This window comes from Podarcis muralis, chromosome 15 (assembly GCF_964188315.1).
Source record: "Podarcis muralis chromosome 15, rPodMur119.hap1.1, whole genome shotgun sequence".
NCBI classification, from domain to species: Eukaryota; Metazoa; Chordata; class Lepidosauria; order Squamata; family Lacertidae; genus Podarcis; species Podarcis muralis.
Genome location: NC_135669.1, coordinates 43,077,940 through 43,104,428, shown reverse-complemented (window position 1 = coordinate 43,104,428; position 26,489 = coordinate 43,077,940). Strand labels below are relative to the sequence as shown.

Here is a 26,489-nt window from a genome sequence, read left to right as displayed (position 1 = left end):
TAACTTCCAGAAAGCCTTCTCCCTAGAATATTCACCCACGTTATCCCATGATGGGATGTCAAATGCCCAGTGAATATTCAGAGCTTTTCAGAACTTGACAGTTGTCGAGAGCAGGCAGTGGCTCGGAGGTCTGTGACACAGCCGCCGTAGTGAAGCTAAGCAAGTTGAGGTCTGGTTTGCGGCTGGATGAGAGACCACTTGGGAATAGCAGTTGGATGGAGTGTAATAAATAAGAAATAGTCTGTGCTAGTGCTTGACAGCTGATGGGTATCACATTGCTTGGATGTGGGGCCCGTCTGCCCTATGCGTTTAAAACTGTATCATGCCACTTTGAACAGTTATGGCTTCCCCCTAAGAATCCTGGGAGCTGTAGTTTGTGAAGGGTGCTGACAGTTGCTAGGGGGCCCCTATTCTCCTCACAGAGCTACAATTCCCAGAGCGATTTAACAGTCAACCTCTCTCCCAGGGAATTCTGGGAACTGTAGGGGGAAATAGGGACCACTCATCACCCTCAACAAACTACAGTTCCCAGGATCCTTTGGGGGAAGCCATGACAGTTCAGAGCGGTGGGAACAAGTTTCAAATGTATGAGGTAGGTAATGAATGCCTCGTGCTTGTTCCTTCTTGGACACCGACTCCCATCAGCCTCGGTTGCCAGCATGGTCAATGGTCAGGAATGATGGGCGTTGGAGTCCGATGACATCAGAGAGGAGGCTGCAGCTCCTTACCCCTATAGATCATAAAGGTAAAGGTAAAGGTACCCCTGCCCGTAAGGGCCAGTCGTGTCCGACTCTAGGGTTGTGCGCCCATCTCACTTAAGAGGCCGGGAGCCAGCGCTGTCTGGAGACACTTCCAGGTCACGTGGCCAGCGTGACATTGCTGCTCTGGCGAGCCAGCACCAGCGCAGCACACGGAAACACCGTTTACCTTCCCGCTATAAAGCGGTACCTATTTATCTACTTGCACTTCGGGGTGCTTTCGAACTGCTAGGGGGGCAGGAGCTGGGATCGAAAGAGCTCACCCCGCCGCGGGGATTCGAACCGCCGACCATACAATTGGCAGGTCCTAGGCACTGAGGTTTTACTCACAGCGCCACCCGCGTCCCTCTATAGATCATAGACCTATAGAATTGGGGGGGACCATGAGGACCATCTAGTCCAACCCCCTGCAATACAGGAATCTTTTTGCTCAATGCGGGACTCGAACCCACAACCTTGAGATTAAGAGTCTCATGCTCTACTGACTGAGCAGAAGGGCACCATTCTCAGAAGGGAATGCCTCTAGAAGAGGCATTCAGGGACGCGGACTTATAAAAAATATTGGGGGGGCCCGGGAAAGCTCATGAATAATAAATAAGCTCATGAATATGCAAATAAAGTGGCGCCGCCTCCTCGTGAGCGAATAGGGGAGAGCGTGCTGCGCCTATTAATCAGCTCCAAAGGAAATTGGGTGGAGCTTTTGCTCGGGAGGGAGGGCAGGAGGCATGCAGCCCGCCCCTCCCTGTGCATTTTGGGCTGGGGGAGGGGCGGCGATGGCGCTCTGCTGGAGGGGCGCCGGAGATTATTGGGGGGGCGGAGCCCCCCCAAACGAATTTTTGAGGGGGCTCGGGCCCCCTCAAGCCCCATGGAGTCGGCGCCTATGGAGGCATTCCCTCCTGAGGGGGCTGGGATGCCTCTTCCCACATCAGGAAGGGAGAAATCCTATGGTCTTTCAGACTCCCAGAAGTTACCATGGCTGATGGTCACAAATGATGGGAGTCTCTCCAAAATGGCGGGTGGACAGAGGCTCTCCCCCTTTTCTGAGACCCTTCCTAACCTTCAGGAGTTCTGTGGCCTATATGCTCCCACGAGGGAGGCCACCAACCAGGGCGGCTTTGAGAGAGGATGGGACAAACTCACGGAGGAGGGCAAGGCTGTCCATGGCTGCTGGGCAGTGTGGCCAAGTGGTTACAGCGCCGGGTGAGACCTGGGTTCAAATCCCCACCCAAGCCGTGAAGCTCGCTGGCTGTGACGGTCACTTGCCCTCAGCCTAACTAACCTGCCTCACGGGGTTGTTGTGAGGGTGAAATGGGGAGGAGGAGAATGATGGCTGCAAATGTCATGAAGAAATATGTTCTGTCTCCTCTGTCGGAGGCAGTAAGTGCCTCGGGATACCAGTTGCTGGGGAAGCGCAAGGGGGGAGAGCATGCGCTGCTGCTGTTGCGCTCAGGTCCCTGTTGGGCTCTCCTTCCCTTCACGCGCCTCTGATTTCCCGCTCGCCCCGGTCTCTGCCCGCCTGTGCTGCTCCTCTGGGTCCCTTGGGCAGCGCCATTCTCATCCTCTTAGGGCCGCACCGGTTGCCGTGGAGCCGTCCTCGGCCCAGGAACCTTTGGGAACGGTCTTCTCCACTGGGCGGATGTGCGCTGGGAGCTGTTGCTCGCTGGCATGTTCCATCCTCTTGTGCTCTGTTTCAAAAGAAAACCTCCCATTTCTTCCCTAGTTCCCTGGAGGTTTTGAACAAGATGGGTTTGAGCTTGGAAACCCGGCTGGCAGGGGAAGAAATCCAGCCAGCATTTGTGGGGAGACGAGGAGGGGGAAGAGGTGCCTTTCAGAGCGCAGGAGGAGAGAGGCGGATCTCGGCCAATGCGTGCTGGAGTGTACACCTGCAAGCATTGCCATTTTAAAGCATGCACCCCCTTTTAAAAGCCGCTTCATACAGTGGTTTAGCAAACGTGACCACAGCCTTACATGTTTATGTATATAGGAAGATAACACTGTTTATCATTTTATAAATCTCTTTTTTTAAAAAAATAATTTTTATTGGTTTTACATATGATCACGTTACGTAACATCATAACCTCTTATTTTATATCTTTGGCTAAACTGAGCCTAATGACTTCCCTCCCTCCTGTCCGATGGTTTACAAAATTAAACTTTACATCTTTACATTTCGCTTCGTTTCCTATCCTTGTTATATCATTACCTAAAATATTATTTTAGGAGTGCCTGGTGTGCTCTGGTCCATGGGGTCACGAAGAGTCGGACACGACTAAACAACAACAACAACAACAACAAAATATTATACAGTGGTGCCTCGCAAGATGAAATTAATTCGTTCTGCGAGTTTTGTCGTCTTGCGATTTTTTTCGTCTTGCGAAGCACGGTGTCGGGAAAGTTTTGGAAAAGCTTCAAAAATCACCAAAGTCTTTAAAAACCTCCAAAAAGGCTACCACACCGCGTTCTATGAGTTGCTCCTCGAAGTCAAGTCGCAACTGTATTAACGGTGTTAAGAAAAAGGAAACAAACTTGCAAGACGTTTCCGTCTTGCGAAGCAAGCCCATAGGGAAAATCGTCTTGCGAAGCAGCTCAAAAAACCAAAAACCCTTTCGTCTTGCGAGTTTTCCGTCTTGCGAGGCATTCGTCTTGCGAGGTACCACTGTATTACTCAACCTGAATAGGTAGCAATTTCATCTTACAAATCTTCAGATAACCCTGCTACTGATGTTAATTGCTTACAGTTGTCTTTCAAACATAATATAAATTTATTCCAGTCCTTTTGGAATAATAATAATAATAATAATAATAATAATAATAACAACCACCCATCTGGCTGGGTTTTGGGATGCTTGGTCTTGCTGGTTCCGGATTCTTCCCGTCAGTTTTGCCAGTTCTGCAAAGTCCATCAGTTTAATAAATCTCTTATTGTGACTCCTTTTAGTTTTAATTAATCATTTTAATTATTATTATTACTATTGCTTCATTTCACGTATGAACCACTATTATTATTACTGTTTCATTTCATTTACAAATTGCTTTCTGCTTAATGTGATTTCACAGTACTGTTTTGTTTTTTTTAAAAGACTCACATGCAGAACAATTGCACGCATATGCAAAAAGGGGAAATACGTTCTCAACTGCATATATATTTATATGCCATTATTATTCTTTATTAAATTTGTATACCATCATATACCCACAGGTTTCAGGGCGGTTACAACATAAAATCACAAAATAAAAACACAAAATAAATTAAAAAAGCAAAGCAACCCAATAACCCCCCAATACGGTTTAAAAGAGCATAGGATGTCAATCAGCCGAAGGCCTGGTTAAGGAGGAAGATTTTTTGCCTGGCACCTAAAGGTGTATAATGAAGGCGCCAGACGAGCCTCCCTGGGGAGAACATTCCACAAATGGGGAGCCACTGCAGAAAAGGCCCCGTTCTTGTGTCCCCCCCCCCCAACCTCACATGGAGGAGTAACACAAAGAAGGGCTCAGAAGATGATCTCAGGATCTGGATAAGTTCATATGGAAAGAATTAAAACAGATAGGTAGGCTAAAATAAATAAGTAAAACATTTGCATATATAAAACCAGTTTCAAATACATCTGCCTACTGACTGGGAGAAACACTCCCCCCCCCCTAAACTTAAAAACTTGCTTTAACCCTTTGATACTCCAACCCTTCTTAATTGCAAAACATCCTAAAATCTTCACGTTGGAGGTTTGGTACCACTCTGGAATATAGCTGTAATTATGCAGGATTTGAGATTTCAGCAGGGACTGAGACCTCCAGACATTTTCTATATGATTTGTGTAGAGAACCTGCAGCAGAACCATAATTTTCAAGACAGCCCTCCTTGCAAGCCTGGCAAATCTGGAACTATCCTAAATAATCAGATAGTCTTTACTCTTGGATTTTGTTCTTTTATGTACCTATTTCTAGTTTATGGTTTCATTTTTCATCTTTTAATTTCCACCTGCTGTTATAACTGTTGCCTCTGTTTTGTATTCATCAGAAAACACAATGCACACACTCACAAAACCAGGTCTTCTTAACTGTAGAAAACTCCGCTCCCCAGCAAAAAAACAAAAACATTTTGGGATCCAATCCCTGTATAGCAATTCTCCTGTTTCTTACCTCCCTGCAACTTGCTGGGTCTCCACTGCTGCCCATTTTCCTGCTCTTTGAGGTTCCTCCAAAGGTTCCCCTGCCAGAACCTGATGCTCTTAATTCCATCTGTTTGCACAAAACAATATTCGTGGCCAATTGAGTGTGCTGCTTCTGCTGCCGCCGCCGCTACCAGTTAACACTCATTAGTAATAAAACCTGATTTTTTTTATACTCTAATGAGCGTGGGATATTTCTCCTGCCTCCCCCTCCTTTTGCAGGGAATTTCTCTCTCCAGCTTATGATGCTCTCGTTAATTCCCTGGTTATTTTATTTTAAAATCCCACCTCTTCTACAAAATGCTCAGGTCAGCCTAGAGGGGTTCTGCCCTCCAGTTCCAGCCTCACGACGACCCTGTGAGGTAGACCAGGCCGAGGAGGCAGTCGCTGGCCTGATATTTCAGTGACCTCACCTGAGCATTCCAGGTTTTAATTCTGTTTATTCTTGGGGTTTCCCCCTCTCTACTGTAGCTTGTTCGGGGTGGGGTGGGGTTCAAAGCTTTCTGAATTTCTGATGGTTAAAATGAATCTCCCCTCCAAAAAAATAATAATGTTGGGAGGCATCCAGTACAAAGGTACAGTGGTACCTCCAGTTACAAGCGTCTCCCTCAGGTTACAAACGCTTCAGGTTACAAACTCCGCTAACCTGGAAGAGTTACCTCGAGTTGAGAACTTTGCCCCAGGATGAGAATGGAAATTGTGTGCCGGTGGCGCAGTGGCAGCAAGAGGCCCCATTAGCAAAAGCACGCCTCTAGTTAAGAACATTTTCAGGTTAAGAACGAACCTCCTGAACGAATTAAGTTTGTAACTAGAGGTACCACTGAATCATAGAATACAGTCATACCTCATGTTACGTCTGCTTCATGTTACGTTCTTTCAGGTTACGTCCCGCGGCAACCCGGAAGTACCGGAAAGGGTTACTTCCGGGTTTCGCCGCTCGCACATGCGCAGAAGTGCAAAATGATGTCACGCGCATGCGCAGTGGTGGTGAATCGCAACCCACATGTGTGCAGACACTCCGCTGCGGGTTGCGCTCTTTTCATGTTGCAAACGGCCTCCGGAACGGATCCCGTTCACAACCAGAGGTACCACTGTAGCAGAATTTTAGAGTTCGAAGGGACCCAGGGGTCATCTAGTCCAACCCCCCCTGCAATGCAGGAATCTCAGCTAAAGCATCCAGATATCCATTCAAGTTGGGAGTCACATGCTTTTCCCCATTTTAGCCCCACCCACCACTGGCACATGGCCCCCACAAAGTTCCCCTCAGGCTCCTGAGATGCCTTATCCCAGCGGTGGGTGGGGCCTGAAGGTAAAGTAACCCCAGAGTAGTCTGCGACTGGACCTAACGGTCAGGGGTCCCCTTACCTTTACCTTTTTAGACCACATTTCAAGCACAATCTCTTTCTCCCTATACTATATTAGCACAAGTCTGTCGTCACGCTGTTTTCAGTGGCTGTTTCCCAAGGTTCTAAAGGCAGGGGCAGGGGAAAGAGGAGGGTACAAGCGAAAAAAGAGGGGGGGACTCCTGTCTGTAGAAAATGACTGGTGGGGGGGTAAGGGAAGGCCTTTTTTCTGTGAGAGGGGGGTCTAGACCTCTGGCGAGAGGGGGAAGAGAAAGGAGGCGCTGTGGAAGGGGCTGGTGGAATTGGGTGGGGGTTAATAATGGTCACCCACCCTCCCAGAGCTCCTGATCTAGAGCATGCCAAGGCAGGGACATGACTTGGGTTTTGTGTTCTGGGTGTCCTCCGTTTCTCGTTTCTTTAAATGATTTCTTTCTCTCTCTGTCTGGGACGCAGTTCAGGAATTGCCACTCCGAATCCTACGCCCAGCTTGGCTCCTGGCTGTGGCAAAGATAGCCTGGCGGGAAGTACGAGGGGAAGCGAATGTGAATTATAAATGTTCCTGGCAGGCGAAAAAAATTGGGCTTTCGGTGTGCGAAAGATGCCAGGCGGAGGGTGTGCCAAGTACGCTCTGCACACCCAAAACCTGAAAACTGTTTGGCTGTGCCATCCTGTGGGGGAAGCGGCTGCGTGGCTTGCATTAATAGTGGCTCAGGGAGGTCACAATTTGACTTCACCCCCAGAGGTTCACTCCATTGTCGCTCAAGACAGACGGATGCCATTAAAAAAATAAATTAATCTGCCTGTTTCAATCAGGGGGCACCTTGTTACTAGCACCGTCAAAGCTGGGATTGGGAAAGCTTAGGGTGGGGTGGGAAAGGGCTGAAAGTGGACCCCAATACCTCTCTGGGTGGCCCTCAGGACACTCTCCCCAAGCCACACACTGCACTGATTTGCACTTGAGTGTTCTTGCCCGGCTGTAAAAGTCTGCCCTTGAACTCTGACCCTGCCTCCTTGCTTCCCTGCATGAAGAAAGGTTTTTGTTGTTGGTGTTTAGTCATTTAGTCGTGTCCGCCTCTTCGTGACCCCCTGGACCAGAGCAGGCCAGGCACTCCTGTCTCCCACTGCCTCCCGCAGTTTGGTCAAACTCATGCTGGTAGCTTCGAGAACAGTATCCAACCATCTCATCCTCTGTCGTCCCCTTCTCCTTGTGCCCTCCATCTTTCCCAACATCAGGGTCTTTTCCAGGGAGTCTTCTCTTCTCACGAGGTGGTCAAAGTATTGGAGCCTCAGCTTCACGATCTGTCCTTCCAGTGAGCACTCAGGCCTGATTTCCTTCAGGATGGATAGGTTTGATCTTCTTGCAGTCCATGGGACTCTCAAGAGTCTCCTCCAGCACCATAATTCAAAAGCATCCATTCTTCGGCGATCAGCCTTCTTGATGGTCCAGCTTTTACTATACGGACCTTTGTTGGCAAGGTGATGTCTCTGCTTTTTAAGATGCTGTCTAGGTTTGTCATTGCTTTTCTCCCAAGAAGCAGGCGTCTTTTAATTTTGTGGCTGCTGTCACCATCTGCAGTGATCATGGAGCCCAAGAAAATAAAATCTCTCACTGCCTCCATTTCTTCCCCTTCTATTTGCCAGGAGGTGATGGGGCCAGTGGCCATGATCTTCATTTTTTTGATGTTGAGCTTCAAACCATATTTTGCGCTCTCCTCTTTCACCCTCATATATATGTAAAGACAGAGCCCTTTGACTTGGCTGTGGTTGAACTGTGGCCTGCTTTTCAAAGCTAAGAGTCACAACATTTGCTTCTTCTACTTTCCCCTCTGGGCCTGCAAGTGGCCCCCAGAAGACTGTCTGCAGGACAATGCGGCCCTTGAGACAATGGGCTTTGCAGCCCTAATCCCACCCTTCCCCATTGCTGCAAGCCAGGAGATGGCATGCAGTGCTGTGGGGTGGGAGAGGACTGCCCCAGTTTCCAGCCTCCGTTTCAGGACAGCCGCTTCACTCACAAAGCCACCCCGGAGCCAAGGAGACCTCTGGTGCTGGCATTAGCATTCAGGTCCTGCTTCTGACTTTGCTCTCCCCGTTCTGTTGCCTCGGGCTGCCTTTCGGGTGCGTGTGTGCGGGGGGAGTCAGAGGACAGAGCAAGGCTGGATTGATGGCAGGTGCTTGGCATTCCCAGCATGGCAATGAGGGCAGAGGAAGTGAGGTGGGAAGGGTCTGGGCGAGGGCAGTTCCAGAGCTCAGAGGCCACCTGCATCTATCATGCGCTCTTTCTAAGAATTGCAAGCCCTTTTTTTTAAAGGTGCCAGCAGTCCTTTTTTCTGGTAAGGAAAAGAAAAGGGAGTTCCTCTTACTCAAATTGTATTAGCCTTGGTGAAGACTTGACGTTTTTATCCCCCAAAAAGTTTTTGATTGAGTTTCCACTGAAATGAGGCTGCCTATTAATGTTTTAATGTTGTGTTTTAATCTTGTTTTTTAAGCAGTATTTCAATCAATTGTTTTTATATTTGGTGTTAGCTGTCCTGAGCCCGGTCTTGGCTGGGAAGGGTGGGTTATAAATAAAATTATTATTATTATTATTATTATTATTATTATTATTATTAGTGCCGGGGCGCAGAATGGCTGCAGTAAAACAAGGCAATGGCGTTGCGTATGGGCGAGGCCATCATGCACAAAGCACTTGGCGTCAATGTTTTCAAGCTCCTTGAGTAGAGTGCCACTGAGCATGTTAAGAGTGCACGTGTTTGGGACCGAGGGAGCTGTAGAACTCGCTAGGGAGCGCAGGGATGGCCACCAATCTAGACAGCTTTCAAAAAGGATTGGGCCAATTCAGGGAGGAGAAGGCAATTGATGGCTAGCTCAGCCAGCCAGGTTGTGGGTTTGAGCCCCATGTCGGGTAAATGGTTCCCGCATTTCAGCGGGTTGGACTAGATGACCCTTGGGGTCCCTTCCGACGCTGCAATTCTACGATACTTCATGATGGCTATGTTCTTGCTGCCACGGTCAGAGGCAGCAGTGCTTCTGAATTCCTGTTGCTGGAAACCCCTGGAGAGGAGAGCGGTCTTGTGTTCGAATTCTGCTTGCGGGTTTCCCACAGGCCACTGTGAGAACAGAAGGATGGACTGGGTGGGCCATTGGCCTGATCCTGATCATCTTCTTATGTTCTTGTAGAATAGTTAAGGGCTTTGTACGCACCAGGCATTTTAAACCACGGCTGAGGTTCCCTCCCAGCTAAGCAGTCTTGGTCTCATTTGCCATTTCTGTCATCTGACACTCCACCCCCCCCCCAACCAAAATAAAATAAAGAATTGCAGAGTTCAGGTACAAACACTCCCCAGTGCCAGGCTACTGAAAGGGCGGGGGTCATGCAGGGCCGGATCAACAAACCACCTCTTCATATTAACATGCAATGCAAAGAGCCGAGTTCGAAAGCAGTGGGGAACCATGAGACGCCTCCGTTTTCACTGCTCAGCTGAAGTTTTAAAATGACTTCTGAACGGCAGGGGGAAAAGAAAGATTAGACGAGGTTCCCTTAACAGGTCCTGGCATTCACCTCACTGCTTGCAAACCGAGATCGAGAAAGCACGCTTGCAAGCTAGTTATTTTTTTTTGGGGGGGGGGGGAATCAAACAGTCCAATGGGAAATAAATGTTGGGGGGATTCCCCACGTAGAAAGGGGCTGGATGGAATGAAAAGGATTTCAGGGGTTCAGAGAGTCAAAAAAGGGGCCAGCGATTCTCTGGGGCTTCAGACAGGAGTCTTTTCCCCACAGCCCTGCTTGGAAATGTCTTCGGTGATTGAAGCTACACAAAGCAGCTGCTCTGTCCTTGGGTTGAGACCTGTCCCCTGAATTAAACCAAGATTCCAGTCCTCATGGTTCGGAATTAAAGGCTGTTCTTAAACAGGAACATGCTGAGAAAGGCAGTGACTGGCTCCCCAAGTCACAGAAGCGTCAAGGCTGAACGGGGATTTGAAGCCTGGTCTCTCCCAAGGCCTAGTCTAATGCTCTATAACCCTTTCACCACGACTGGACTTCGTGTGGGGCTGGGGAGCTGAGAGCTACATCCTGTTCTGGCCCCCGAGAACAGATGCCCGGGCACCACATCCCTTAATCACTTCGGTGAGCGTATTCATTCGGTGAGGTCCAGCACTGAGGGCCTTCTGGCAGTTCCTTCGCTGCGAGAAGCCATGTTACAGGCAACCAGGCAGAGGGCCTTCTCGGTGGTGGCACCCGCCCTGTGGAACGCCCTCCTACCAGATGTCAAAGAGAACAACAACCACCAGACTTTTAGAAGACATCTGAAGGCAGCCCTGTTTAGGGAAGCTTTTAATGTTTAATAGGTTATTGTATTTTAGTGTTTTGTTGGAAGCCGCCCAGAGTGGCTGGGGAAACCCAGCCAGATGGGTGAGGTATAAATAATAAATTATTATTATTATTATTTCTCACCCAAGCCCTGTTGGTGGATCAAGCAGAAAGACCAACCCACCTCAGTAGATCTGGCAGCCCTGAAAACTCATTCCATTACCTCAGCCGGCGGGAGTATTCTCTAACCTCTCTGGGTGGAAAGGGAGAGGGGGACATCTTCTTCCTGCCCACCCGCCTCACCCCAGGAACTGGGGGGGGGGACCCTCCTTGCGTTCCCTCTTAGCGCCCCACCCCACCCCTTTCGCCACAAAGGCTGATTAGGGTGCATCGTCCCACCCTCATCCGTGTGGGGGCACCTGAGTGGCTTTTACAGCTGCAGGAATTGCATCACTGTGGGATGCAGTAGGAGGCGGTTGCCATGGCGACGGCACAGGCCTCAAGCTGCTAGCGAAGGAGCCTTGCGTGGGATCGGGATGGGGAGGCGGGCGCTAAAGCAGAAGGGCAGGGGGAGTGGGGTTTTTTTGGGGGGGTGGGTGGGTTTCACAGCAGAGCCTAGGAGATGATCCTGGCAACAGACTGTGCTTGAATGGGAGCTTTCAGGCAGGGATAGGCAACCGAATGGCCGCTAGATGTTTCGAACTACAGTTCCCGTCCTCATGGCCGTGTTTGCTGCTGGGAGATGTAGTCTGGGAACATCTCGAAGGTGCCAGGTGGGCAAAGGCTGCTCTGGGGGGAGGCTGTGGTCCTCCAGATGTTGTTAGAGTCCCATCTCGCTAAAGCGTGAGACTGTTAATCTCAGAGTTGTGGGTTCAAGCGCCACGTTGGGCAAAAGATTCCTGGGTTGGAATAGATGACCCTTGGGATCGCTTCTATGTCTGCAATTCTGTGATTCCTTCTCCACCAGCGACCAGCGTGATGAGAGGCGCAGCCCAGCAAAATCTGCTCCCCCTGTTTATAACGAGAAAGGATTGTTTGAAAGAGCAAACTCACATAAAAATTAAAGTTTGCATCCAGGCGGAAATAAAGGTCAAATGATGAAGTGCGGCTGCTCTTGCTAAATTTATGCCCTTCTATAACGCTACCGGAACCCTGTCAGCTTAGAGATAATTGAAAAGATATCTGCCCCAGTGCTCTGAAACAGTGACTGCAAAGTAATAACAACAATAATTAATAATAAAGAGAATACTGATAGGGGTGATGTTGTTGTTGTCATTGGTCTCCTTTTGAAAAGAGGCGGCCAAAAATGTTCCTCTTTCTCTTGGGGATTTTCGTTTTGCGGCCTCTTAATTGTTTTCTGGGAAGAAGGGAGCTGCTGTAGGTGGGGTGTGTGTGTGTTATTTCCAGTTTATTTCTTTCCCCGCTGTGACACCTTCATTGTTCTGCCCTGGGGAAGAGGATTTGGGATGCAAACCTCAACCCTCAAATTTCCCTAGGATGGAGACAAAGAGAGCACAGTTCGACACTGACACATTTGCATGTTGCTCCGTGACTCTCCCAGAATGTTGCAAGTTTCTGGAACTTGGAAGTGTGCAGAAGCATCACTAAACTCTCATATTACAACCCCAGTAAACTGGGTCAATTGGTATGTTACCTGGAGAGTCGCCCGCATCTTCTGGCATGGGCAAGAGTATCAGAAGAGTGGATGAGGCCAGTGGTCCATCTAGTCCTGCATCCCGCTCTCACAGAATCATGAGGACTAGTAACTTGCCTCTTGAAAGCAAAAGCGAGATTCTCTGAAAGCTGAATTCTGCGTCTAGTGTCAAAGGCAAGAATCCGAGAAGAGCCTGGTGGATCAGGCCAGTGGCCGATCTAGACCAACACCTTCTTCTCATAGTCGGCCTGAGAGACTGTGACCGGTCCCATTCTCACCCAGAAAGCTTTGCAGCTGGGGCAGGATCTGAACCCTGGATCTTAACATCTGGCACCCTTAACTACTACACCAACCTGGTGCCCTCCAGATGTTTGGAACTACGACTCCCACAATTCACCTTGCTAAATGCCCTGAGATCTTTGGATGAAGGATGGTATAATAATAATAATAATAATAATAATAATAATAATAATAATACATTTTATTTATATCCCGCCCTCCCCAGCCGAAGCCGGGCTCAGAGCGGCTAACAACAGTAAAATTATAAAACATTATAAAATCATTTCATTATAAAATTAATTCCAATCAGAATAATGGCAACCATTGGGCTAGAGTTCTGTGAGGATTGCCAAAGGAGGGGGACAGGCTGTGCCCTGGCCAAAGGCCTGGTGGAACAGCTCTGTCTTGCAGGCCCTGCGGAAAGATGTCAAGTCCCGCAGGGCCCTAGTCTCTTGTGACAGAGCGTTCCACCAGATTGGGGCCACAGCCGAAAAGGCCCTGGCTCTGGTTGAGGCCAGCCTAACCTCCCTGTGGCCCGGGACCTCCAAGATGTTTTTGTTTGAAGACCGTAAGGTCCTCCGTGGGACATACCAGGAGAGGCAGTGCCATAGGTACGAGGGTCCTAGGCTATATAGGGCTTTAAAGGTTAAAACCAGCACCTTAAACCTGACCCTGTACTCCACCGGGAGCCAGTGCAGCTGGTATAGCACTGGGTGAATGTGATCTCGCAGCAAGGACCCCGTAAGGTGACTGCAAAGTAGTAACAACAATAATTAATAATAAAGAGAATATTGATAGGGGTGTTGTTGTTGAAATAATAATAATAATAATAATAATAATAATAATAATAATAATAATAATAATAATAATATCGGAACTGCTTCCACGACAAAGCTGTTGCGTTTGAGATGACTTCTGGCAATGCAAAAACCTGGATCTGCATTCACACATTCAGGCCATCCCTTCCGCCTCCCCCAACCCCCATGAATTTCAGAGGCAGGATAAATTATGCAGTGCAACTCAACATGTTTCATTGGGCCCGACTGATGCGAGGTGGAGATGCTGCTTGTGGGGTGTTTTGTTTTGAACCATCCGTTTTGCAGAATGGGGGTGGGTTTCCTGCTTCACCCCCAAGCACACAGGAACCCGATCCTATTTCTAATGTGATTGGGGGGTGGGGGTGACCCCCTAGTCTCCCTCCCTTCCTATAACGCAGCCACCTTCTCGAAAGAAGCGCCCCAGTCCTGGCCTGGCCTTGCCACAGCAAATTGGCACAAAGCATCGGGCTTCAAGGCGGCGGATTCAAGGACGCGTGGTTAATTGTGCAAAAGTGGGGAAGTGTGTCAGGCTGTTGGGGAGGGGGAGCGAGCAGGGGCCGCACGCCTGACTGAGTACAGAGTGGGTGGCTGGGTTGCTCCAGGAGGTAATAATGCGCTAATGTGAGAGGAAGGAGTTGGCGCCTCTGGGGAGGGGGAGAGGCGGGGGGGCAGTTGGCACCCGCCCACTTTCTTGTCTTCTCACATCTGCATTGTGTTCATCTGGGTGCCTTATTTTTGCAGAGCAGGGTCTGGGCACAGACTCTCTGTGCATAATATAGTGGTACCTCGGGTTAAGAACTTAATTCGTTCTGGAGGGCTGTTCTTAACCTGAAACTGTTCTTAACTTGAACAGTTTAGCTAATGGGGCCTCCCGCTGCTGCCGTGCCGCCAGAGCACGATTTCTGTTCTTATCCTGAAGCAAAGTTCTTAACCCGAGGTACTATTTCTGGGTTAACGGAGTCTATAACCTGAAGCATCTGTAACCTGAGGTACCACTGTAATAATAATAATAATTTATTACTGTATTTTTCGCCCCATAGGGCACACCGGCCCATAGGACGCACCTAGTTTTTGGGGGGGGAAATCAAGGGGGGGAAATTATTTTCCCCCGCAGCCATCCCCAAGCTAGAAGAGGAAGATGGAGTGCTCCGTCTCCCTCTTCTGCCTTCAGGTACAGCCTCCCTAGCCTCGGTGGGGCAGCGGCTTGTGGGGCTGGCGGTGGGCAGAAACAAGCTTGCTTTCCCCCACGGCCAGCCTCCAAACCAGGTTGGGGAATAGCGGGATGGCGGCACTCCGCCTCCCCGCTGTCCCCCGAGCTTGTGGGGCTGCCCGATACCTGCCCGAAGCCCGTGGTGCGCTCCGGAACGTGCCCCGTGCTTCGGGCTGCAGGCTGCCGCTCGCAAGGCTTGAGGATAGCTTCCTGAAGCCTGGAGAGCGAGAGGGGTCAGTGCGCACCGACCCCTCTCGCTTTCCAGGCTTCAGCGAAAGCCTGCATTCGCCCCATAGGACGCACACACATTTCCCCTTCATTTTTGGAGGGGAAAAAGTGTGTCCTATAGGGCGAAAAATACGGTATTTCTACGCTGCCCATCTGGTTGGGTCTCCCCAGCCACTCTGGGCGGCTTCCAACAGAAGGTTAAAAATACATTAAAACATGAGTTATTAAAAACTTCCCTAAACAGAGCTGCCTTCAGATGTCTTCTAAAAGACAGATAGTTGTTTATTTCTGACATCTGATGGGAGGGTGTTCTACAGGGCGGGTGCCACTACCGAGAAGGCCCTCTGTCTGGTTCCTTGTAACTTCACTTCTTACAGTGAGGGAACCGCCAGAAGGCCCTTGGCACTGGACCTCAGTGTCCGGGCAGAACGATGGGGGTGGAGACACTCCTTCAGGTATGCAGGACCGGGGCCGTTTAAGCTCAGTCGCCTCTGCCTGGCTTCGGTCTGGAGTAAGACCCACCAGGGCAGCCTTTGCCCAACTGGCATCAGCCCCACTTGATGGCCGAACCATAGGGGGCTGGCAGGTTTAGGAGGAGGCATCTGGGGGGCTGGCAGGAGGTGTCAGCAAGAACATCAGCAGCAAGTTGGCGAGGCAGGGCCTGGCCAGAGAAGGGTCCCTGTTTTGGCCCCTAGTGATGGCAGGCTTTGTTGTTGTTTAGTCTTTTAGTTGCGTCCGACTCTTTGTGACCCCCTGGACCAAAGCACGCCAGGCACCTCTGTCCTCCACTACTTCCCGCAGTTTGGTCAAACTCATACTGGTAGCTTTGAGAACACTGTCCCACCATCTCATCCTCTGCCGTCCCCTTCTCCTTGTGCCCTCCATCTTTCCCAACATCAGGGTCTTTTCCAGGGAGTCTTCTCTTCTCATGAGGTGGCCAAAATCTTGGAGCCTCAGCTTCAGGATCTGTCCTTCCAGTGAGCACTCAGGGCTGATTTCCTTCAGAATGGAGAGGTTTGATCTTCTTGCAGTCCATGAGACTCTCAAGGATCTCCTCCAGCACCAGAATTCAAAAGCATCCATTCTTTGGCGTTCAGCCTTCTTTATGGTCCAGCTCTCACTTCCATACATCACTACTGGGAAAACCACAGCTTTAACTATACAGACCTTTGTTGGCAAGGTGATGTCTCTGCTTTTTAAGATGCTGTCTAGGTTTGTCATTGTCATTGCTTTTCTCCCAGGCTAGCTAGCTGCTATAAAGGGGTGCTGCCCGGGAAAAGTGAGGTGCTAGGGGAAGTGACATCAGAACCCTGCCCACCAATGCTTATAAAAGGGGGAAGGGGCTTAAATAGCCAGGTGAAAATTCAGGTGTGAGAGTTTTACAGCTGGGGTTGAGAATACAGGCAACGCCACCTTGGTGCTCCAAGGCACCGTACGTTTAAGTGAAATTGCGTATATTTGAAACACGGTTGGGAAATCCTGCAAACACCCCGTTCTGCCCCTTTTTGTGATGTTTTCGGGACTCTTCACTTATGGGATTGGTGCTATGTGCACACATAGAGTCATACACATATTGAATGCACATAAATGGGGGTTGCCTGTATTGTTATGATTTTCTTAATAAATGTATTAGTCCTCGACTTACAACAAATTTCAGTATTATTATTCAACTTCCTAGTCACTTCTTTTTTTAACAGAAGTAACTCTAGCCAATTTACGACAAATCAATAGAGAGAGAGAGAGAGAGAGAGATATTTATTACGGTTGGAGACCAGCTTATAAAACACACTTGGGGGTACAATCCCAGAAGGAAAACAAACATTTAAAACAATGTACAATAATAAATTTAAAATTTATAAATGCAATAAGCGAATAGACACTTAAAACTTTAAGACAGAATCTCGTGACAAATCAATAACAACATCCTGGCAATAGTGCTACCCCACCGTGGCAGTTAGAGTGTCAGACTAGGATCTGGGAGAGACATGGGTTCGAATCCCCTCTTGGGCATAAAGCTCACTGGATATGTGACCTTGGGCCACAGGGCCTGCCTCTCAGCCTCTATCCTTACCTCACAGGGTTGTTGTGAGGGATTAAACGCGGAATGGGAGAACGATGTACAGTGGTACCTCAGGTTAAGTACTTAATTCGTTCCGGAGGTCCATTCTTAACCTGAAACTGTTCTTAACCTGAAGCACCACTTTAGCTAATGGGGCCTCCGCTGCGCCGCCGGAGCACGATTTCTGTTCTCATCCTGAAGCAAAGTTCTTTAAGCTGAAGCACTATTTCTGGGTTAGCAGAGTGTGTAACCTGAAGCGTATGTAACCTGAGGTACCACTGTATGCCGCCTCAAGCTCCTTCGTGAAAAAAGCGGGATAGAAATGCAATAAGTAAATAAATGAATGAAAACAATACACGGCGCTCTCACGACTTGCTGCCATCTTGGCCCAGAGCTCCCCGTCAGACTTTGAGTGACCGGCCCTCTCTCTCTGGTCCTGTTGACAGATTTCAACTATGGCATGGAGGATTATGACGCTGAGGGGAACGAGGAGCCCAAGGTGCCCCCTGGGGGCTCGGAGACCATGCCCTACATCGACGAGTCGCCCACCATGTCGCCTCAGCTCAGCGCCCGCGGCCAAGAGGGCGGGAACGGCGGAGATGGGTGCGAGAGCCTCTCACCCACCCCAGCGGATGGACTGGGGACTGTGGTAAGTGGTTGGGGGTCCGGCCAAAAATGCCATTCCCCCCCCCTTTGTTGTTACTGTTGGTGATGGTTTATTATGCGTTGCTATGGTAGCGTACGGCATTTGAAGTGCTTCACATTTACCGAGTCAGGCTGCTTGCCCACCTACCTCAGTATTGTCCGCACTGACCGGCAGCAGCTCTCCAGGGTTCCAGGCAGAGAGTAATTTTCCAGCCCTGCTGGGAGAGGAGTTCCATAGTTTTAACTATGTTCTTTGTGAAGAGGTCATTTCTGTGGGACAGATTGTGGAGGTGGCGGGCAGACGTGAGGGGTGACCCCCCCCTTTTTGCTGTTTAAATTTGAGCATGGGAGAAGCAGGCCCATCTTTAAAACCTGGCTGGTGCTGTGTTTGTTTTATTTATTTAATGTGTCTAATTCGACGATTCTCGGGCGTGGGACATTTGCATTTTTAAAACCCAAGAGCTGATAAGGTGTTGCGGAGGTGTAAAGGACTTTGCAAAATTGCTTTGCATGTTGTGAAAGGCAGGCGAGGTGGAAATATGATCTCAAACCTTATTACGGAAAGGCACCAGAGCCACGCTTGCAGGGTGCTATTGGCCAGTGTCTGGGAAGCCTCTCCTCCTAGACCCACCCGACGGAGTGCGGTTACCATAAGCAGTTTCATGCTCTCTCAACAGCTTCAATCTGTTACAGATGCCACAAAATACCCGTTCTGCATTTGTAAGAACTCCATCGCCCACAGCAGCAGCAGCAGCAGCTGCCCTTTGGAACTCTCTGCCTATTGACACCAGGCAGGAAACTTTACTGTCCTCTTTTCTGTGCCTGATTAAAACCTTTCCGTTTCGGCAAGCCTACCCAGTTATCTGGAATGTAGCACGTTTTGTTTTTAATTTATTGCTTATTTTAATTTTTTGAATGTTTTAAACTATTGTGGTTAATTGGTTTCATCGCATTGCAGGGGGTTGGACTAGATGACCCTGGGTCCCTTCCGACTCGATCTGTTGTTTTAATATTTTATCTTTTTTTGTAAACTGCTTTGAAATTTTGTTTCGCATTTTTGCAATCCAGAGGTGTATGGATTTTATGAAACGTGTCTGAAGGCTGCGGTACGAGGGGACCCCCTTGGTCTTGAGTGCTTGCATTTTCCTCTTCTTCATCTGGCCCTGAGGCCTTGGGCCAGAGCTCTGCATGCAGAAGGTCCCAGGTTTGATTCCTGGTATCTCCCGGGGGGGCTGTGGACGCAGCTGCCCGTCCGTGTGGGCAATAATAGTGAGCTGGGGGGACTTAGGTTCTCATTCAGTGTAAAGCAGCTTCTCTTTAAAATCAGTCCTTATTACAGAAACACGAGGACCAGAACTTCCCCGCCTGAAATCCCAGACAGCTGCTGCCAGTTAGTGTAAGCAATACTGAGGTAGATGGTATAAGGCAGCTTCCTAGACCTGGAAATCGCTTTCTGCCAGGTCTTCATTTTAAAATCTCAGGTTAGGAGGGCACCAACTTCCTGTGATCTGGGCTCCTTGCCCCACCTGGTGGCCATAATGAGCTACCACACCACTTTTTCTTTTCTTTTTTTAAGGTTTCTGATTAGAAAAAACGACACCTGTCCCCCATATATCGTACCTGATTTAAGAATCAAAATTCAGTATGGTGGGTGTTGTATTCAGTATGGTGTGTGTGTGTTGCAGCACCAGGGTTTTCGCTGTGGGGGGAGCATGCAGAAGAAAAGCCCTGCAACCCACACGGAAAACAGCTTGCCTTTGTTGAGGCCCCATAGCTGAGGGGATTTGCAAGCCTTAAAACCCACAAATCCTCCCTTGCAGTTAACTCTTAGCCTCCCACGTTGTCCTGGGTGGAAAGTGTGGCTGGCTTTGAGGCCCCCGTCACGACCGTCACCTACTCCTTCATATTCCCTGCGCTGGCTCCTTCTCCCAGTTTTGTCTTGGCTTCAAGACACTAGTCCTCATTGTCTTTGCTGCATTTTTTTTTAAAGGATCTCTACTACTTATCCCTGACTGTGCTCTCTCGTCTCCCTCCACTGCCCAACTCTGCCTCTCCTCCCCCCCCCCCCCGATTCCCCACACAAATCCTTTCCTTAAGGGGCAGGTAAAGCCACACATTATGTTAAATGTGGTTTTTGTGTGATTTCAAGCATGTTTTAACCTGTTTTTAACTTATTGCTTTTTTTGAATGTTTTAAAACTATTGTGGCTAATTGTTTTTGTTGCATTGCAGGGGATTGGACTAGATCAGGCATCCCCAACCTTTGGCCCTCCAGATGTTTTGGGACTACAACTCCCATGATCCCTAGCTAACAGGACCAGTGGTCAGGGATGATGGGAATTGTAGTCCAAAACATCTGGAGGGCCACAGGTTGGGGATGCCTGGACTAGATGAGCCTTGGGTCAATTCCAACTCTATGATCTGTCATTTAAATATTTTATCATTTTTCTGTAAAATGCTTTGAAGGTTTGTTTTGTATTTTTGCAATCCAGAGGTGTATGGATTTTATGAAATAAATAAAATAAGCAAGGAGAAACATCTGAAACAAACATGGCTGAAGGCTGCAGTATGATGTATTTTAATGTATTTTTAATTTTAATGTATTTTTAATCTTTGTTGGAAGCCGCCCAGAGTGCCTGGGGAAACCCAGCCAGATGGGCGGGGTACAAACAGCTAGTGGCCTTCAGCCCTGGGGGCGGTCCATAGAGTCAGGGCCATGCATGCAGGCGGCCTTTTGCAGCCACTAAGTTTCTAGCCCTTATGGATGTCAATAGATTCTAGAGAAAGCCTAATGGCCGGCGGGGGGAACCGGAGGATCCTGCTGCATCGCTGATGCCTCTGTTCAAGAAAATTACTACGAGGGAGGCAAAATAGTGTAAAAACAGCCCGCTTGATACATCCATTGTATTTCATGTTAGTCCAAGTGTATTGCAAGAAAACGATAACACGGGTGCACTGGTAGTGCCGGTTTCCCTGTAAGTCTACTGTTGGATTGAAAAAGGATAAAAATGGTAAAATTGCATAAAAACGATAAAAATTGCAGTGTGATTTACATGGAACCAGGCAGAGAATGTCCTGCTGAACTGGCACAGGGTGGGGATTTAGTTAGAGGTGTTTGGCAGAATCATATGGTCTGAAGCTCAACATCAAAAAAACGAAGATCATGGCCACTGGTCCCATCACCTCCTGGCAAATAGAAGGGGAAGAAATGGAGGCAGTGAGAGATTTTACTTTGAATTGCACGAATTGAATTGAAAAAGGTATTGAATTGAAAAAGGTATTTAAATATACCTTCCTGAAGAAACCGGAGGCCTTTCTCTTGGGTATTGTCGGCCAAGTGGTGCCAAAGAAGGACAGAACATTTTTTATGTATGCTACAACAGCAGCAAAAATTCTTATCGCAAAGTACTGGAAGACACAAGACCTACCCACCTTGGAAGAATGGCAGATGAAGGTGATAGACTACATGGGACTGGCAGAGATGACGAGCAGAATCCGAAACCAGGGAAGAGAAACAGCGGAAGAAGATTGGAAAAAATTTAAGGACTATTTAAAGAAATACTGCAAAATTAATGAATGTTAGAATGACGCTGGATTAGAAAATATGTGGTTATTAGCGGTAATGGATATGTTAAAAAGAAAAAGAAAGGTTAAAATTAAGTGAAAAATAAGGGAAGGATTTCCTGAAGAATAGTTTAGAAATTGGAATACAGAAAGGGGAGGTAAGAGGAAGTCGGGGAAGTAAGTTATAAGAAAGTAAGGGTTGAAATTATACTTGTTTTTTATACTTTTTGTTTGTCATTTTTATTGTATTGTTCTTTTTTGTTTTGGTTGTTATAAAAAACTTTTGAAACTTTAATAAAAAAAATTATATATAAAAAAAGAGATTTTACTTTCTTGGGCTCTATGATCAGTGCAGATGGTGACAGCAGTCACGAAATTAAAAGATGCCTGCTCCTTGGGAGAAAGGCGATGGCAAACCTAGACAGCATCTTAAAAAGCAGAGACATCACCTTGCCAACAAAGGTCCATATAGTTAAAGCTATGGTTTTCCCAGTAGTGATGTATGGAAATGAGAGCTGGACCATAAAGAAGGCTGATCGTCGAAGAATTGATGCTTTTGAATTATGGTGCTGGAGGAGACTCTTGAGAGTCCCATGGACTGCAAGAAGATCAAACGCATCCATTCTTAAGGAAATCAGACCTGAGTGCTCACTGGAAGGACAGATCGTGAAGCTGAGGCTCCAAGACTTTGGCCACCTCATGAGAAGAGAAGACTCCCTGGAGAAGACACTGATGCTGGGAAAGATGGAGGGCACAAGGAGAAGGGGACGGCAGAGGACGAGATGGTTGGACAGTGTTCTCGAAGCTACCAGCATGAGTTTGACCAAACTGCGGGAGGCAGTGGAAGACAGGAGTGCCTGGCGTGCTCTGGTCCCTCTGGTCCAGGGGGTCACGAAGAGGCAGACACGACTAAACGACTCAACAACAACAGGCAGAATCACAACAACCCTGTGAGGTAGTTTTGGCTGAGAGGCAGCGAGTGGCCCAAGGTCACCCTGTGAAACCTTCACGGCAGGGTGGGGATTTGAACCCTGCCGTGGTTGCGTCCTGACTTAAGCAGGGGGCTGACAGGGGTGGGCTAGAGGACCTCTGAGGGGCTCCCCAACTCTGTGCTTCTAGGCGGCGGCTTGCTCTTTTTGCATTTCTTTATTACGGTTTCCTCCAAAGCGTGTGCCCTGTTCTCCCCCCGCTTCTCTTGCGACAACCCTGTGAGGTAGGCCACAGCCTAGGTTGAGAGAAGCCGATTGTCGGGCAGAGAGTGAGCAGCTGAAGCTGAGTTGTCTCTCCCCCTTCCCAGCTCCACGTCCAGCACAAGGACATAAGAGGAGCGTGCTGGATCAGGATCAGGCCAATCTCTCCCCTCCTGTGGTCTTCAGAAGCACCGCTGCCTCTGACTGTGGAGGCAGAGCATAGCCATCCAGGCTCGTAGCCTTCAATATAATAATAATAATAATAATAATAATAATAATAATAATAATAATAATATTTTATTTATATCTCGCCTTCCCCAGCCGAAGCCGGGCTCAGAGCGCTTAACAACAGTAAAAGTAACACAGTTTACATAAAACCACAATCAATTAATAAAAAAGCATTCTAAAATCAATTCATTCTAAAATCATTTCAGCATCAAATTAATATCCCTTTCCTCCTCTGTGAATTTGTCTCATCCTCTTTAAAAGCCATCCAGGTTGGTGACCATCGCTGCCTCCTGTGGGAGGGAGTTCCATAGGTTAACAACATGAAGAAGGAGGTTCTTCTGTCTGTCCTGAACCCTCCAACATTCAGCTTAACTGGACGATTTCCTGGTGTTTGCAGCGATCCTCTCTGGCGCCACAATGGCTGGATTTTGGACTGCCCTGGTGCAGAATTTAATTTCCCCTGCCCAAACACTTATTATTATTAGTAATAGTAGTCGTTGTCGTAGTAGTAGTAGCATTCACCCTAAGTTCCCAGAGGAGGTTACAACATTAAAACACAATATAAAAACCCATTTAGTAGCGCAGTTTAATTTTGCACAAGATCACTGCTTCGTCAAGGTGGATTTGTGAATTTTTGCAGGGAGTGAAATTACCCAGGAAGGAGTATATTTGCTCAGGGGCGGTGGGAAAAGAAGGCGGTTCTTCTCTCCCCCCTGACCAGCTCCCCAGAGCAGCAGAAAGCGTCTCCTATGCAAACTCTGTGGTCTGTGGCTTCCCCTTTTTGCAGATGAGAACGCTTCTTTTTTCCCTTGCTGCCTCTGGGTCTCTACAGTTGTGTGCAATCCACTTCTCGCCCCTGATGCCCTTTCCGGGGGGCCGCTAGCTAGCAGGGATTCCCATCTGTATGGGTGGTTTCCCCCTCTCACCCATCCGCAGTCTTATAGTTCTTCTGTGTTTGTTAGGAAATGCATATGCAGGCTTATGCATCCGACAGGACTCTTCACCTGGGCCAAAGAAACGTCCTGTGTGGCTCAGAAGCCTGCATAGGCAGAGCTGGAAATACATTTCTGTGACTCTCCTGAGCCAGTGGGATGCTGTGGATGCCAGTCCTTCTTGCAGCTTTAAAAAATATTTCAAGATCCCGAGATGTCCTGTGTCCCCTCCCCTTTCTTCCTTCTTTTTGCATAGATTGCAGCAAGAAATATTTGTTTGCTGTTGTTTAGAGCAATAGCCTTCTCCTAAGGCCCTCAAGAGAGCCTAGGTCATTCTCCCCCAAGAAAACAACCCTCACCAACAACCCTGCGAGGTAGAGAGCAGCCGGCCTGCAGTAACCCAACACACTTTGGGGCTGGGTGGAAACTCAAACCCGGGGCCTCTCTCACCCCAGTCTGGCACTTTAACCACCGAGACACGCTGACTCGCATTCCCCTAACACATGGTTAGGCAAACTAAGGTCCAGGGGCTGGATCTGGCCCAATCGCCTTCTAAATCCAGCCCGCGGACAGTCCAGGAATCAGCATGTTTTTACAAGAGTAGAATGTGTCCTTTTATTTAAAATACATCTCTGGGTTATTTGTGGGGCATAGGAATTTGTTCATATTTTTTCCCCAAAATATAGTCCGGCCCCCCACAAGGTCTGAGGGGCAGTGGACCGGCCCCCTGCTGGAAAGGTTTGCTGACCCCTGCCCTAACACTTCGCTACAGAAAAGACCTTTTCCAAACTCTCCTTTAACCAGTTGTGACAATTCTTATATTTATTTATTCATTCATACCCCTGTCTTTTACCCTGAGGGAACTCAAGTGTTGTTCTCCCCCGCTCTGCACACAAACCTTGGGCCATCTTCACAACAGCCTTGCGAGGCGGGCTGTTGTCGTCAGCCCCATCTTTTGGCTGAGGAAAAAACCAAGCCCCAGCCTAGGAAGCGTTGTGGCCGGGACAGTTGCATTTCCTTCCTGAGAGGCCGTCCTGCGGTTGGGGACAGTAGTTTTTAGCTGCTTTTTAGCAGGTGATTTCTGCACCTGCTTCTTCCAAATGGGACTGCTGCAAGTTTGGGATCCATCTTTCCTTCTTTCAACCACCCGGTGGCATTTGTGTCCTTGCTTTTCCCCCCCACCAGGTTTTTTTTTGAGGGGGTGTATTTAGCCGCCTCCTCCTCTTCCACCTCTCCGCCCTCCTGCACCACGGAAAAAAGCTGCTTCCTCAAAGAGTTCCTTCCCACGAACTTTCCCCATTTCTCTTGGCGCCGGAGAGAGAGAGAGAGAGAAGCAACCTCCTCCTTCTTCTTAAAAATATAGACATATATCTCGTTTTGCCCGGCGTGGGTATCTCGGAGAGAGGGTCCTTTTCCCCACCTACGGAGGGGCAGGCCAGCGGGCGAGGCTGGCGCTTCCTGTCTGCTGGACGAGCGCCAAGGCTGGGCAAGGACGGCGGAAAGAAAAGACCAAGAGACGGGAGCCATGCGTGCTGCCAGCCCAGGGAAGGGGTTAAGCTAAGCCTCCTGTTTCCTGGCTTCTCTTCTCCTCCTTTGCTTTTTTCCCACAGGAGTTGAGTTTCTTGGCTGCGGACTTTGCCTCTTCTGGAAAAAAGGGTGCGGGTTGCGTTTGGGGTGTGTGCCGTCCCGGGCTGCGGTGCCCGGGAATGGCTCTCTTCCTCGGAAGGAGGCCGTGGCAGGCGGCGATGCCAGGCCTGGCTGCCCCCTGGCTCCTCTGAGGGGGGGGCGACTTCTTCCCAGAGCCCGGGGAGCCATGCAAGAAGAAGAGGAAGCCATTGGCTATCTCGATAAGGTCCTCGAAGAAGAGGAAGAGGAGAGGCCGGCTACCCCCAGCTCGCCGGCCTCGGAGAAGGTGGGCACGCAATTGGGGCGAGGCGGGCTCTTTGGGTCTGCCTAATCCTCCAGGACTGGCACGGGGGCTTCCAAAGGGGGCAGAAGGACCCAGTAGCCTGGCCACTGAAGGCTTAAGTTGGGCATTGCACTGGCATTGAGCCCATACCGGTGCAGCGGCTATAGAGTGCCAGGCTTGGGCCAGGGTTCGAATCCCCGCTCCATCACGAAACCCGTGTCCATTTGGGGCAATTTCTGAGCCCAGCCTACATCGCAGGGTTGGCGTGGGGACTAAGCGGGGGGGGGGGACTGTGTACGCCGCTTGGAGCTCCTTAAGAGATGACAGTTTGCTGTTCATGCAATAAATAAAATGGGGAGGGGGGCTTTTGCTGCGGGTTCAGCCCCTCACTCGATTCCCCAGAGGTGCCCCCAAGGGGTGGCTGATTTCAAGGTGTTGCAGGACGCCCGGCCTCTTCAATCCCACCTTGTTCTGTGATGCAGGGAATTGTAGTAGTAGTAATAATAATAATAATAATAATAATAATAATTACTAATAGCTGTATATGGCCAGAGGCAGTCTTGTAGTTTGGAGCTCTGGGCTTTCCAGGGCTGTGGATTACATCTAGATGTGATCGGGTGAGTGAAAATGCTGCCATAGTCTCTCTTTCTCGCTCCTGCTTGATATAATTCCAGGGTTTTCCCAGGATTTGGGGGCCTCTTGGGAGCGAGATGTTGTTGGCGATTTGTGTGAGCTTAGCAACAAGGGCTTGCAGGTCTGTCTTTATCCCAGCCTGGTCCTCCCACCTCTGGAGGTAAAAGGGTTTGGGCTTTGCAGAAAGCTGGAGGTCAGCAGGGGCTGATAAGGCTGTTTGTTTGGGCTGGAGCCGATATATTTCTGTGCCTTGCTTTTTTCTCTCTTTCCCCCTCAACAGTTGCTGCCTAAAACTAACCCTCTCCATTTCTAAATCCCCCCTGTGCTTTTGGAACAGCCCTGCTCAGATGCAAGGGCTTAATTTGAGCACGACGTTCAACTTTCTCCAAGAAAATAAATTATTTTCAGTGCCAAAGCCTCAGGCTGCTTTGGGTGGCTGGGGGAGTGTTGCGGCAACGATGGTTTGCCTCTGAGCATGGGCAGAGGGCCTTTCTTTTTGCTGCTGCTTCGTTGCTGAGTAATTGCAGGCCTCTCCTCCAGCTCCCCTTTTGGAGCTGGCAAGCTC

General features: G+C 49.0%; 1 protein-coding gene across 3 annotated transcripts in view; it reads left to right on the top strand.

Moving 5' to 3' along the window:
- Positions 1-26,489, top strand: part of ABR (ABR activator of RhoGEF and GTPase) — a 118,015-nt gene that overhangs the window by 28,527 nt on the left and 62,999 nt on the right. For 2 of the 3 annotated variants that reach the window (XM_028707587.2, XM_028707588.2), the window contains exon 2: positions 17,271-17,473. In XM_028707587.2, coding sequence (XP_028563420.2) covers positions 17,271-17,473 — 203 coding nt within the window. Of the gene's footprint in view, positions 1-17,270; positions 17,474-24,634; positions 25,295-26,489 lie in introns of those variants that run through there. The other variant, XM_028707589.2, reaches the window with a different exon arrangement.